The sequence below is a fragment of the Thamnophis elegans genome, chromosome 1, assembly GCF_009769535.1.
Source record: "Thamnophis elegans isolate rThaEle1 chromosome 1, rThaEle1.pri, whole genome shotgun sequence".
Lineage (NCBI taxonomy): Eukaryota > Metazoa > Chordata > Lepidosauria > Squamata > Colubridae > Thamnophis > Thamnophis elegans.
Genome location: NC_045541.1, coordinates 131,377,294 through 131,392,260, shown reverse-complemented (window position 1 = coordinate 131,392,260; position 14,967 = coordinate 131,377,294). Strand labels below are relative to the sequence as shown.

The window sequence follows — 14,967 nt, the reverse complement described above, 5'->3', positions numbered from 1 at the left end:
ATCATGTTTGACCTTGAAGAACTTTTACTTTAAATAGGATTTTTTTTAAAAATCACAAGATGATATTATAAAAGAAATGAATAAAATGAGACTTACATCACACAGAGAAGTTCAATTTCAGTTTAAAGATGTCCTCTTTTTATTTTCAGCTTTCAGATTTTGAATGGGAGTCTGTCTCTGAAGTCATCAAATATTATGAGCTGAGTTGAGTCTGAGGGGATGGGTTTTCTCCGCAGATTAGTTGTACATTGAGACACCATAGTCTGCTTTTTTTTTCCTATAGAGATCTACTTTGGTTTTCTGAGTCAAGGTGGAAGGGAAATTTCTATGGTAAAACAGCAAAAGGAAAATTGCTACAGTAAATTAGCAAAACCATTCTATTTTTTTTCTTTTCTAGCAGATAAGTCAAATCCTGGGGTTATTCCTTCCACACACCCTGACAAACCCAGCCCCCAGCCTGGTATTGGTGTTAACTTTGAAGTCAGTATGAGGCCTTGTTGTTCTTGGCAAACTGGGTTGGCAAATATTTTAGAGGAATGGGTTGGAAGGGATTAGAGGAAATGTAGAAGTTATATCTCTTTTTCTCTCAGCAGAAAAACAAGTGTGACAGCCCACACTAGTTATAAATTCAGTGAGAGTAATTTTGGTTTCAATGCTAAAATAAAACACTTCATTTAAACACTAAACAGTTGCCATGCATTGTTTGGAAATCTGTAAGAAGAGAGGAAGAGCAGCAAATGAGATTTAGTTGGCTCCTTGCTCCTGCACTCAGGGTTCCACTTTTGTTGTCACTTAGCTTTATAGTTAAGTGTCCTCCTTAGATACTGCACTATTAAACTATCTGAGCATTCTGCTCATTTTATGGCGCTTTTGATTTGCCGTGTTTGGGGAAATGGAAATAGACCACAAAGATGTAACTTATTCATTGTCCTAGAGTTAAAGATTTGAAAAATGATCCCTCTTCTTAGGGAGTGATCTGTCACTCACCTCTTTTAGGATCCAGAGAAGAGGCCTACTGCTGATGAGCTACTTGAGAGTCCATTTATCAAGAAGCGCAGGAGGTAAATATTAGACATAAACAGGTTTTGTGTGTGTGCGCGTGGGGGTCTGTACATGTTAGAAGATACCATCCAACCTTGTATTGCCTGATCATACTGGTGCTTCATGTACACATAGACTATCTGTTGAGCCAATTGCTTTATTAAATGACACTCTTGAGTTCTTTGTGACACTGAGTTAAAAATAAGAATATTGAAAGCATAGATTATTTAACTTGGAAACTGTGCTATACATAGCGTTATACAAATTTATTTTTTTCAGTTTTACCTAGCTTATCTCAGACTTTGATTTAATGTATTAAATATATTGGATTATATTTAGAGAAATAAATGCATACTAAAAAAATTAGTAGACCAACATCCTCTGATTAGTTGTATTTATAAAATTATAATAGTAAAAAAGAGGAGGAGGAGGAGGAAGAGAAGTGCTTTCCTAACACATTTCATTAAAAGGCATAAACTTTTATGCAAGCTTATGCAAATCACAAAAACCTATGCCTTATAATAGAATTTGCTACTAGGAAAGCATGCTACAGATTCCTTCTGATTTTTGCTGCATAGATTTATACTGCTGTCCTCTTACAATGTTTATAGTAGTATGTAATCAGTTCAGTATTCATGATAGCAGTTTTCTATCTAATGTACACTCAAGTTCTGTAGTAGTCAGATATTGTTAAAACATTTGAAATATGCTTCTTATTTATTGCTTTTCAGTAATCATGTAGTAAATGCAGTTTGAACTTTCACAACAAACTAAGAAGGAATATTGTCATATATTCATAGGAACTATAATATTAATGTAGGATAGTAATTCTATTGGTTAGTGTAAATATCTAAGCCTTGTGTAGAGGAGACTTAACTTGCTAGAGGGATTAATCATTAGAGTAGACCTTTGCAATCCACATCTATCAAAAAGGATCCATTAGTTGGTGTGCTTATTCAAATGAAGGCAATTGTTATATTTGCAGTAGAGCTATCAAGATGGCTGATGAGATGCATACTGATAGCAGATGATCTAGATCAGGGGTAGTCAACCTTTTTATATCTACTGCCCACTTTTGTACCTCTGTTAGTAGTAAAGTTTTCTAACCACCCACCGGTTCCACAGTAATGGTGATTTATAAAGTAGGGAAGTAACTTTACTTTATAAAATTTATAAAGCAGAGTTACAGCAAACCCCTATCGCCCACCATGAAAGCTGGAACGCCCACTAGTGGGTGGTAGGGACCAGGTTGACTACCACTGATCTTGAAATAAAATATTATGGGGGTTAGCACAGTGACTTTGTATCTCTTAAATCCAAATTTTACAATGTCCCTATAAATCCCTCCCATCCCCCACCCCAGTTATCAGAATCCTTACCTATGCTATCTGACATGATATAGAAAATTTTCTTTCAAAAAGAATAACAGTCTTTCACTGTTAAGAGGGGAATAAAATAGGGAAACGTTTCTCAAACTTTCTGTCCATGGATCAGTATTGCTTGAGATTAATTTATTAGTTAAAGATGGTGAATAATATGTAATGCAGTGGAAGTTTTTAGATTACTGCAGCCTCTATTTTATTTCATTTGGAAAAAAATCAAAGATCACATATGAAGTATAAAATATTAAAATAGAAAAATTATCCTGACAAATTAGTTATGTGAAATGCTATATATTTTTAAGCAACAGCCTTGAAACAAGTTAAAATCTAAATTAGATTTATAATTATAGTGCGAGAAAATAAGCCAAATTGGCATAACTGAATTAACAACACAACTTATCAGTTAGATGTGAGGCAGCAAATTATTAGTCAATTATTTTGCTGCCATTATATTTCTAATTTCATGAATGGGGGAGGTCCCTGTGAGATATTCCATATCTTGTGCCTTCATATCAAAGCCAGTATTTGGCTGGCTTTGACTTGGGGAGGAGAATGGGTGGTCCATTGTCTGCTTAGCCTCAAGTGGCAAAATCACTTGGCTGGCTGGACTCTTCATTCCCTTGGCTTCTTTCAGATAATCCAACACTCCTTACAACCTTATTTGTATTACGGTTCTATGATTGTTTTGTGACCTAATTCTCAGGATTAGATTTTTGTTTTGTTTTTTCATATTCCAAGCCCTATACTAGTTTCACTTGTTTATCTTTCTTTGCCTCTAGGTGTAGAAATTCAATATCGGCCTCCAAATTAAACTGACAAATAAATTCTTAAGTTTGGTTTGGATTAGTGCCTCTAGAAACATAATATATCCCTTCCAGGGATATATTATGTTTCTGGAGGGAACACTTTTCCAGAAGAGAGTTTTTTTTTTAAATGCAGGATGGCAGCTTTTGTCAATTTCTTCTTTTCCCTACAGCTCTCAGGCAATAAAGTGTCCCACAATCCTTGGGAACAGATTTTTGAGAACATAGGGGCTGAGGAGAATGGCAACTTGACTTCCCCCATTTCCTGTTTATGAGAGCCCCCAATTTACATAGTTAACAATACAGCACTGAAGCATGTCCATTGTTTATACAGGCTATATTAATCTATGTGTGTTATGGATATTATGTATTTCAGGCATTGAGTAACACTGCTTATTATGTAGAAATTACAATATTTAATACAGACAGACACTGTCTGTAGCTTGCAATACAATTTTATGAAAAGGTTATTTGCAGTGTGATTAAATCATGTAATGATTCCTTTTGAAAAAGCTGTATTGATGCACCGTTCTTACTGTTTATTCTTCCTGACAGAGATATGGAGGAAAAAGTTGCACTTCTTAATGGCCCAAACAAACGCCCAAGGTAAAGGAATACGTGTTGAAGAATAGAACAGAAGAAAATAGTTGGTCTCTGCAAGTATCTTAGCATGAGCAAAACTCCTTTCCCAAAAGTGTTAAAATAGCTGTGTTCTTTGGAAGGCTCCCTCTGCTGCTCCAAAGACTATCCTAAGCTATCTCTGTGTGCATGTGTTTATACAGTGGAAGGGGACAATCTAGATAATAAAGTAGCGGGTAACTGAAGAGGTATTGCAGGGTGGGTAGGCAAAGCTAATATATCTGCCTTCTTTCTCTCTGCCTCCTCCTTTTCATGGCCTCAGCACTAGTCAGCATCATACTTGCCCTTACCTCTTTTAGCTGTTCCCATGCTTGAATTCCACTGCCTGCATCTTCAATTCAAGTGCAGCATAACTCAAACAGTCAGTTATCTTTTCTTCCAAGCTTCCCAGGGTCTTCTTTTATTTTCTTTTAGGTATTGAGCTGAGGTGGCACAGTGGTTAGAGTGCGGTACTGTAGGTTACTTCTGCTGCCTGCCTGCTGCCTGTAATTTGGCAGTTTGAATTTCACTAGGCTCAAGGTTGAATCAACCTTCCATCCTTCTGAGGTCGGTAAATGAGGACCCAGATTGTTGGAGGCAATATGCTGACTCTGTAAACTACTTAGAGAGTGGGCTGTAAAGCACTGGGAAGCGGTATCGAAGTCTATTGCTATTGCCATCAAATATTGCATCAGGAATGGTGTAATCCAACAGCTGTCTGCCCTATTTTCCTAGCACATTTCTACCCCTTTTAGTGCCACTAACAATGCCTTTGCCTTTCCTCCATTGTATCCAACCCTGGAATACTTATGTGCTGACGTGTGTGTTCTGGCTCTATGCCCAGGCATAGACCTCCAATACACATTGGAGGTCCTGGTGCTTTGGTTTGCGCACGGACCGCAGGCATGTCTTTTGGTCCAAGCATAGATCACCTGAAACTGACTATTCCTCACTGAATCTTTTGCATAACTTTTCTTGGTGGATAATTGCTATAAAAGAATGCTTTCTTTAAGACATTTTAACTGTAAAATATGCAAGTGTTAAACTATTGTAAGTTATATTTAATTTTACTTTTCTTGTTAACCATGCTCATCATTTACTTTAAATTTCCATTTACTTTACATCAGTCCCTACTTATAAATTGTGCTATATTACTGAATAATTTACCTATACAGCTAAAAATATTAATGGTTTAACTTATCAATGTATTTGTACACCCTTCTCATAAGTTTATTCATGTCGCTGCCTTTAAACATTCAAAAATTGTATATATGTCTCTTCAAATTGATTTCTGATTTTCTTACAACATGCTGCTTTCTTCCACGTTTCCATGCTGTCTGTCTGGCCTCTGAACCTAATGCATGCCAATGTATATTTATATATATGGAAAACTCTTAGCACTTATATGAAGTGTTTTTGCATGGAAACTGGAAATTAAAATTTTCCCATCTATCTTCTCTTTAGAGGCTTAGAAAAGCAGCTCATGGTAAACAGTGTATCCATACAGATCTCTTGTGATTTACAGAACAAGTACTATGAATGAAGCACCTATTGCAGTGGTGACTTCACGCACTAGTGAAGTATATGTATGGGGAGGTGGAAAGTCCACTCCTCAGAAGCTGGATGTTATTAAAAATGGCTGCAGTGCACGGCAGGTCTGTGCAGGAAACACTCACTTTGCAGTGGTAACAGTGGAGAAAGAGCTCTATACTTGGGTGGTAAGTGTCAAAAGAATTTTGGGAAGGTTGTGGGGGAGGAGGGATTCTACAAAACATTATTCTTTGGCATCTGCCATCAACGAAAGGATCAAGTGCTGCTAGGAATTTGCATCTTGTTCATTATGACAGATCACATTGGCTCTCCAATTGAGTAAAGAAACAGCAGTTACATTTAAATCCATTCATGTCCCAAATACATGAGCCTCCAAGTGGAACTACAAACTAAATAGCCTTTGGCCCAATTTATCAGCTGGAAGGAAATAAGTATTTCTAGAGATTAATATTTTATTTATATTAAGTGATTGATATGCCACCTATTTGTGGCAGCTGTAGATGGCTTAGTGGCGTAATAAGTGTAATACTGTATTAAGTCATAAACATTATTATAATCCTAAAATGATAACTCTTGTTATCTTCTTTTAAAATCTTTTTAAACCAAATGTCCTACAAAAGAAGACTGCTTTGACCAACTTACGTAAGACTGAAAAAATGGGGGCCACTTCAACCTCATGGGGCAAGTTGTTCCATGGGGAGGGTTCGCTACTAATAATAGTTCCCAATCTTCTCATGTCTCTCATGGGTGGGTAGCCATAGCATTTTTGTACACTATGTTGGATGGGCTGATTGTACCTGGAGAAGATTATGCCAGAAGTGCTAATAGACAAATCTGTAGAGGGCTTTCCAACCAGCACTTGAACTCAAGCAGAACAGATCTCATGCCAAATAGATATTAAAATAATGCTGGAAATAATATTCAGCCAGTATAAGTAGTATCTTGGGAAAAAAAGACATAAGAGACATATGTATGTGAAGACAATATAAAATGGAATGTAAATGTAAATATTAAATGTAAGTCATATTAAATGTTAGTCTATGTTAAGGAAGGGATTCCCAGTTTAATGTTCACTGTTGATATTTGATACTATTACATACTCTGTTTCCCTGAAAATAAGACAGGGTCTTGTTTTCTTTTCACTCCCCGAAATAAGCGCTTGGCCTTATTTTTGTGGGGGTCTTATTATTTTTGAGGCACAGGAGGCAGCAAGCGTGATCAGTTCATGGCTGCTGCTGTGTTGCAATATTTTCAAGAAGGGCTTATTTTCGAGGGAGGACTTATTTTAGTGCATGCACTCAAAAGCTCAATTTGGCTTATTATCCAGGGTGGTCTTATTTTCGGGAAAACAGGGTAATCAGACAATACACATGTCTATCTTTACTCTATCTGTACCTAAGTGGTATTCCGTCATTCATTGAATTTACTTACTATAAGCTAGGTTCCAAATATCAAGATGTTTTGTCTTTCTCCACATCCCACATCTTCCAAAAAGCATCCCAACATTTAGATGGTTATCTGGAGCAACATTCCATAGGACACCTACAAAAAAACCTATAATTATTATTTAGATGCTGAAACAAGAATAGGCCACTTCATCCTGTGGAAACAGAAAGGAATATAGAGGTGTTTCTGGTTCCTCAATACTCTATATTATTTATTTTACTTTCTTTTCATTAACAATATATCATGGCTCTTAAACCACTTTATCAAATGTATTTTTAAATAGAACATGCAGGGAGGCACTAAACTGCATGGGCAATTGGGACATGGAGATAAAGCTTCGTATCGGCAGCCTAAGCATGTGGAAAAATTGCAGGGCAAAGCTATTCGTCAAGTATCGTGTGGAGATGACTTTACAATCTGCATTACAGGTGAGAGACATAGGTAACATGGTAGCCCTTCAAATGCATCAAAAAGTTATGGAAGAACTGAAAAAGTATATTAACTAAAAGAGAAAATACCCCAAATATAAGAGAATATGTAATACTCCGGTATTGATAAATCTGGAAGACAGACAAACCTGCAGCTGCTGGAATTAGGACAACTTCCAAAAACCAACTTATATCTGCTTTGTGTTCTTTGAAATGCTAGTACATTGGCTTTTATATTACGTTTTGTGATTGAGTATATAAAATCATTAAAATGAAACAAAGATTAAAAATATATTGATTATGTGGCAGTCTATATAATTCAAATATGGTCCAGAGTGTAGGATACTGTAGTAAACTAAGCCACAATGGACTTGGCTTGATCAAAGTAATTAGATTGCATTGTAGTTAAATTCTCCCTGTATTAAAGAGGAAGAGAACCATTGGATTTTTAAGAACATCCTCTGTTGTTCATATATCCCTTGTTTTCATGCAGGTGAAGGTCAAGCCTTTGCCTTTGGTTCAGATTACTATGGCTGCATTGGTGTTGACAAGGCTTTTGGGTCTGAGGTCCTGGAGCCCCGGCAGATCAATTTTTTTTCCAGTAATCCGGTGGAACAAGTTTCCTGTGGAGATAATCATGTGGCAGTGCTGACACGAAATCGTGAGGTCTACACATGGGGCTGTGGAGAATATGGTAGGTTACTTATAGGCAGTTTTTAATCTTTGGAAAGATTAATGACTGATAGAAGTAAAGTTTATTGGAACACTATTATGATAGATCAGATTAAATGAGGATTTCTGCTTCTGGAAAGGTAGATGGTTGATTGACAGCTTTCTTTGAATCTTACCCGTACTCATCATTATTGTTTCTCCCCAAATATAGGCCGTTTGGGTTTGGATTCAGAAGAGGATCACTCCATCCCACAAAAGGTAAAACTGATTGAATTTGACTGCATTTTCTGGGTTTCTAGAATAATTCAGTCTTGAGACATTTTCTTTCCAATTCGGTATATTAAGAACAAGTTTCTATTAAGGTTTTATAAATTAATACAGATAAGGGAAAATAATTTTTGTTTGGGAGCCATGCAGAGTTAGTTAGAAGATGACCAAATATTTTGTACTTGAGATGGAAAAAATGAAATTTTGACTCTGGGTTTTATTAATTAGATACATTCATTGTTATAGGAATGGCTAGTACATATTAGTATGTAAAAGTAAAAAGTTGAGGTTGTAATGTTATTATTCTACTGTACCCAAAGAGTCAGAAGTCAATATTTTTTTCCTTTTTCTCCTTTACCCCTATATTTCTTTCTCTTCCCTTTTTACTTCCCCATTTTCCCCAATTTTAATTTTCTTTTGTACTTTATATCATGATAATAATTTTTTTAAAGGAATATGGGTAATTTTATAAATGTTTTAAATGAAAAGAGAACGAACTATATTCTGAATACAAATATTTCCATCTGACTTTATTTTATCTTCTCCTATATAAAACAGAATGATAGAAGAAGTATTGCTTTACATAACTAACCAGGCACATCTGCTCTGATTATCTCCATGGTTCTAGATAAAGATTTATCCTATCCTTGCTTTTCTTTTAAATTGAAAGTACTACCGTATTTTTCAGAGTATAAGACACACCCTTTTCCCTCAAAAAAGAGGGTGAAAATCTGGGTGCATCTTATACACTGAATACAACATTTTTGGCATCCCGAAACCCTGTCCCTTTACAAAAATGGCTGTGCATAGCCTTTAGGAGGCTTCTAGAGTGCTCCTGGGTGCTGGGGAGGGCAAAAATGAGCAAAAAATGGGCCTTTTTTGCTCATTTTTGCCCCCGCAGGCTCCAGGAGCAATGTATAAGCCTCCTAAAGGCTATGCATGCAATTTTTTTTTGACAAAAAAACGGGTCCATTTTTGGGAGGTCTGCAGAGTGCAAAAACTTTTTAAAAAATTTGCCTTTTCAAAATCTTGGTGCGTCTTATACTCCAGTATGTCTTATACTCTGAAAAATATGGTAATTTTTAAAGTGCCAAATTGATATGAGGTTTTCATTATATGTGTTTCAAGTATTACTTGTAAAAAAGATTTCCTTTTTCATTTAATATACTATATACAAGTAGCCCTTGATTTCTGACCACTTGCTTAACAACTGTTCATATTTATAATGTCCCCACCCTCCAAAAAAGCTACTTAATGACTTGTTTTCAAAATTATGATAGACATATACATATACATTTGCACTCTGCAGGCATGTGATCACATTTGGACGCTTGGTGCCAGCTCACCTTTATGGTCACTTGCTGGGTCACCTGATTTTTTACTTTTTTGCCAGTTTCCATTGTTAACTTCAATTTCTGGTAAAAACGTCCGTTGGAGAAAATTGACTTGCTTAATGATCACATCGTTTGCTTAATGTCTGTGGCATTCATTTATCGACTGCTGCAAAAAACTGGACCAGACATGTGATGCATCATCCTACAACTGCAATAACTTATGACTGTAATTCTAGACTCAATTATGGTTGTAAGTTGAAGATTAACTGTATGATTCTTATATTTCAAATTGCTGCAATGGACAACAGTTTGCCTTTATTTTGTAAATCATCATTAAATTCTGAATAGTGAGTTCTTGTTACCAAAGCCTTTTCTCTGTCATGTAGCAGACTAGAAGGAAGGGCTTTGATTCTTTCCACAACTGTTGTTTTTCCATTCCAGGTGTCAAGAAACTAGGATCTTCTATATAAAAAAAAACCCTGGCTCTCTGCAGCAACTGTGTTTAGTTGTTGAGGTATTTTACATATTTCTTTTTTAGGTAGAAATTCAAAAGACTTCCCATATTGTCTCAGTCCAGTGTGGCAGTGATGGAACCTTTCTCCTCACACAAGCTGGCAAGGTGTTAGCCTGTGGTCTGAATGAATTCAACAAGCTAGGCCTGAACCAATGCACTTCAGGGATCATTAATCATGATGTGAGTGGCCTTGTATGAAAATAGGGAAATAATGTTTTCATGACATGTACTTATAAATATAATTTTAAAAATTCATAACAAATATTTGTTAACAGATTAAAAAGAACCCAAGGGGGGCAGATGAATATGGTTTACAATTTCTAGAAATAATTTTATGCATGTTTGCAAAACCTATCAAAGAACCAATAAATTTTGCTTTTCTTACAAAGAGTCTTGTGATATTAAGAGATTCTCAAGCTTTGCATGCATCATTCTTGATTGAAGTGTGAGCACGTACAGAATCATGACATTGGTTTTATAAAATTGATGTCTTCTCATAGGCTTATCAAGAAATCCCATATGCTACAACTTTCACTTTGGCCAAGAAACTCTCTTTCTATAAGATTCGCACTATTGCCCCAGGAAAGACACATACTGCTGCCATCGATGGTAAGATTAAATTATTATCTTGTGATGTAGTATTATTACTAGATAAGGGTAAGCTAACCTACAACTTCAGTAGGTGGCAGCAAATTAATCTTAGCAGTGTCACTTTAGGGTTGTTATTCACTCATATAAGTAACAGCCTGGGAATCTTAAAGCTATTAAGTATAATTATAGAATAAAAACAAAATATTGGAAGAAGGTAATGCAAACCATCCCAGTAGCATTGACAGGTAACTGCATTGATGCAGCCATTAGGAGTTATAGAGTGATAACACTTAAAGATTAGAAAGGACCTTAGTGATCATCTAGTCCAGTGATGGCAAACCTTTTTTGGCTTGCGTGCCATAAGCGGGGGGACCGCAGGAGCTTCCCTGAAGCCTTCGGAGTGCAAAAAACCGGCCCTATGGGAAAACCAGAAGTTCAGGAACAGACTTCCGGTTTGCTTGTAGGGCCAGTTTAAGCTCTCCAGAGCCTTTAGGACCTTCAGGGGACTTCCCTGAAGCTCCGGAGGACTAAAAACAGCCCTACGAGCAAACCAGAAGTGACTTCCGGTTGTCCACTGGGTCGTTTTTTGTCCTCTGGAGCCTTCAGGGAAGCCTCTGGAAGGCCCTTGATGGCTCCAGAGGGCTTAAACCGGCCCTACAAGCAAACCAGAAGTCTGTTCCTGAACTTCTGGTTTGCCCGTAGGGCCAGTTTTTTGCACTCTAGAGGCTTCAGGGAAGCTCCTGAAGCCTCCGGAGGGCCTCTGGTGGGGGGAGGCTGTTTTTGCCCTCTCCAGGCTCCTTTAAAGCCTCTGGAGCCTGGAGAGGGCGGGAAAAAAAGCTGAACTCACGTGCCCTGATAAATCGCTCCGTGTGCCACCAGTTTGCTGGAACTGACAGAGCAACACCTTGCGAGCCCTCAGAAGTGGCTCCACATGCCACTTGTGGCATGCGTGTCGTAGGTTCGCCATCCCGGATCTAGTCCAATCTTCTGCTCAATTCAGGAAGCATTTAGTCGAGCATCTCTGAATGATGGCCATCTAATTTCTTTTTAAATACTTCCACCAAAGGAGAATTCATTATTCTCCAAGGCAATCTGCTCTATTAAACATCCTTTAGTAATATTTTCCAGATGCCTAATTTAAATTTAATTCTTTGTAATTTAAACTTTTGTTTCCTGTCTTGTTTTCTGAATTAACATGAACAGTTCAGTCCTATCTTCTACTTGGATGCTTTTCAGATACTTAAGATAGTTTCTACAATTCTCCCCTCTTCCAACTAAGCATACTTACTGTGTATTTGACTTTTTAACTATCTTCCTCTATCTGAAAGATGGAATTACAACTACAATTAATGCACACTTAAACTAATAATCCATATTAAACCTGTTACATTAGCTCCGTAAACTATTTCACACCACTGTAGTCAGCAGGGAAAAATAGTTTATTGGATTAAAAATAAAATCCTGAATGTTAACTCTGAAATTCCTAGCAGTGGGGAATTGAATGAGATGATATTATGAACCTACGATTTCTGTGGTTAGGTACACCAATTAGACAACACATGACCCTTTGGGTAATAGTTTCAGACCTATTTTCTTATCTATACAAAGAAACAGAATGACAATGGTCAACAAATCAGTGGGAGCAGGAGCAACTTACAACTTCCTGCCAGATTGACTGTGCTGATTGCCCTCTGGCAGCTGATGGTGAAACTAATTAACCCAGTCTCAAAAGGACTAAGATGAGACTGTTCTACTGAACCTGAGGGGGGGGGGGGCACAGTACTAAAATTAAATTACATTAATTTACATTAACTATACAATTACACCATTTATATCAAAATATCTGCAGCCTGGTTGTTATTTCAATAATTCTCCTGAAATAAATAAATATGTGTATTTGTTCATGTGTGCATGAACATGCTCCATATAGGCATTCTTTGACAAGAAAAACAAAATGATTGCAGATCCATTCCTATCTGGAAATATTTCTACCTGATAAGGAATGAGATAATCTGAAATTGTATATATAACATTATAAAAATTGTAGAGTGCCTCAGGATTTGCTCTAGTAAGATTGTATTCTACTGACCTTGGAGTCTTGTCATTTAATATACCTACACTGTCAATGGACCAGAGCCACTTTGTTTTCAAAATTTCAGATGGGCCTGTGTCTGACTTAAATTATCTTGACCATAATCAACACTAATAGAAACATATGATGTTGGTAAAGATATGGTGAAATGATGCCTATTACCTATTGGATATACTTAAGATGAATGTTTCTCTTGTCATGCTACCATGGAAAGGAAATCTATAACCTTAGAAGAAATAATGATGAAGTGGTCTAAATGACGTCTTGCATTACAGTTCGCAACATATTATTTGACTGTTTCTCAGCTTTCTGCATTATTATTTCCTAATGACATAATTGTTTTTATTTCAGAGCGGGGTCGTCTGCTTACTTTTGGCTCCAATAAGTGTGGACAGTTGGGTGTTGGGGATTATAAGAAGCACGTAGGCATTAATTTACTAGGAGGGCCCCTTGGGGGAAAACAGGTCATCAGAGTTTCCTGCGGTGATGAATTCACCATAGCTGCTACTGATGGTAAGTATAAGCATTAGTAGGTTGATCTGAATTTCTTTAAATTGAGTCTGTAAAGAATCAAAAATAGTTTGCTTAGAGATTATAATAAAAAAAATCCAAACTGACTGGGAGGCATAAAATACATGCAATATATTTCAAGTCATGAAGTACTTTTTTGCTTTTAATATACAGCCAAAGGACAAACCGAGGTGGATGCAAGCATTCCATATTGACTCATCAGTACTTACATTACAATAACACGGTTAAAATCAGCCTCAAATTGTAATGTAGGTACTGATGAGTCAATACGAAATGCTTGCATCCACCTCTGTTCGTCTTTTGGCTGTACTGTTTAAACTATTAAAAGGGACTAATTGTTTTAAATTTTAATATAAAACCTCACAAATCACCATATTCCTATAGGGCTCACAGTGGGTTTTTTTGTGTGCTGTTATTATATCCTTACATAAAACAAATATAATCATTTGAGAATCCTTCAAACCTAGAGTGGGGTTCTTGACTTTAAAATGATAAACTTTTTATTTTCCAGATAACCATATATTTGCATGGGGTAATGGAGGGAATGGCCGTTTAGCAATGACACCAACAGAGAGAGCTCACAGTTCTGATATTTGTACATCATGGCCTCGGCCCATCTTTGGCTCGTTGCATTATGTCCCAGATTTATCTTGCCGTGGATGGCATACCATAATAATTGTTGGTAAGTATAAAAATACTGGGTTCTTAAGGTAGATCATTATTTCATTTTTTTCTCTAACTGTAAGATACAACACATTACTTGGATTCATAGGTAAGAATGGGTGATTACTAAGCATACATCAGATTTCCCATATTCTTTCAATCTTGAGCTGAGAAAATGTTCTCTTTTTTTCTCCAGAAAAAGTTATAAATTCTAAAACCATCCTTCGCTCCAGTAGCAGTGGCCTGTCCGTTGGGACTGGTAAGTAATGCATAATTCTCTGTTGGAGTAGAAAATATTATAAGAATAATTCGGAAGAATAGCACATCTCTGCATAGAAATTATCAAGTTCAAGCTCTGGCATAGACAACTGAGTAAATTGTTGCTTTGAAAATCTATGTTATCACTGCAAGTCACAATTATCACAGTATAGATCCATGATGGCGAACCTATGGCACATGTGCCACAAGTGGCATGTGGAGCCATTTCTGAGGGCTTGCAAGGTGTTGCTCTGTCAGCTCCAGCAAACATGCATGCATGCTCTGGCCAGCTGATTTTCGGCTGTTTTTTTTCCTCTTGAGGGCGAAAAACCACCCAACGCGCAAACCGGAAGTTCGGGAAGGGAATTGATTTTTGGCCGTTTTTTTCCCTCCAGAGGTTCCCTGAAGCCTCCGGAGGGGAAAAAACGGCCCAACAGGCAACCCGGAAGTCCATTTCCAAACTTCTAGTTTGCTTGTTAGGCCCACCTGAAGTTCGGGAACGAACTTCCGGGTTGCCCATTGGGCCGTTATTCACCCTCTGGAGGCTTCAGGAGGCTTTCCTGAAGCCTGTGGAGGGCAAAAAATGGCCCAACGCAACTCCTGGAAGTCCGGAGGTGTTAGTGAGTCCTGCATGCATACGCAGGGGGGGGGGGGGTTGTGTACACATGCATGGGGGAAGGGCATTGTGTTATGGGGGAGGACCTGTGCGCATGCCCCCCCTTCCTCTCCCCCCCACTTTTGACACACCTCAATAAAAAGGTTAGCCATCAATGGTG

The 14,967-nt window shown here is 37.3% G+C and overlaps 1 protein-coding gene across 1 annotated transcript in view; it reads left to right on the top strand.

Annotated features, from left to right (window-relative positions):
* NEK9 (NIMA related kinase 9) overlaps nucleotides 1-14,967 on the top strand; it is a 35,838-nt gene that overhangs the window by 13,766 nt on the left and 7,105 nt on the right. The window contains exons 8-18 of the mRNA XM_032231691.1: nucleotides 997-1,061; nucleotides 3,782-3,832; nucleotides 5,370-5,562; nucleotides 7,125-7,269; nucleotides 7,763-7,963; nucleotides 8,153-8,199; nucleotides 10,081-10,236; nucleotides 10,557-10,665; nucleotides 13,091-13,252; nucleotides 13,782-13,952; nucleotides 14,130-14,192. Of these exons, the coding sequence (XP_032087582.1) occupies nucleotides 997-1,061; nucleotides 3,782-3,832; nucleotides 5,370-5,562; nucleotides 7,125-7,269; nucleotides 7,763-7,963; nucleotides 8,153-8,199; nucleotides 10,081-10,236; nucleotides 10,557-10,665; nucleotides 13,091-13,252; nucleotides 13,782-13,952; nucleotides 14,130-14,192 (1,363 nt within the window). The remainder of the gene's footprint in view (nucleotides 1-996; nucleotides 1,062-3,781; nucleotides 3,833-5,369; nucleotides 5,563-7,124; nucleotides 7,270-7,762; nucleotides 7,964-8,152; nucleotides 8,200-10,080; nucleotides 10,237-10,556; nucleotides 10,666-13,090; nucleotides 13,253-13,781; nucleotides 13,953-14,129; nucleotides 14,193-14,967) is intronic.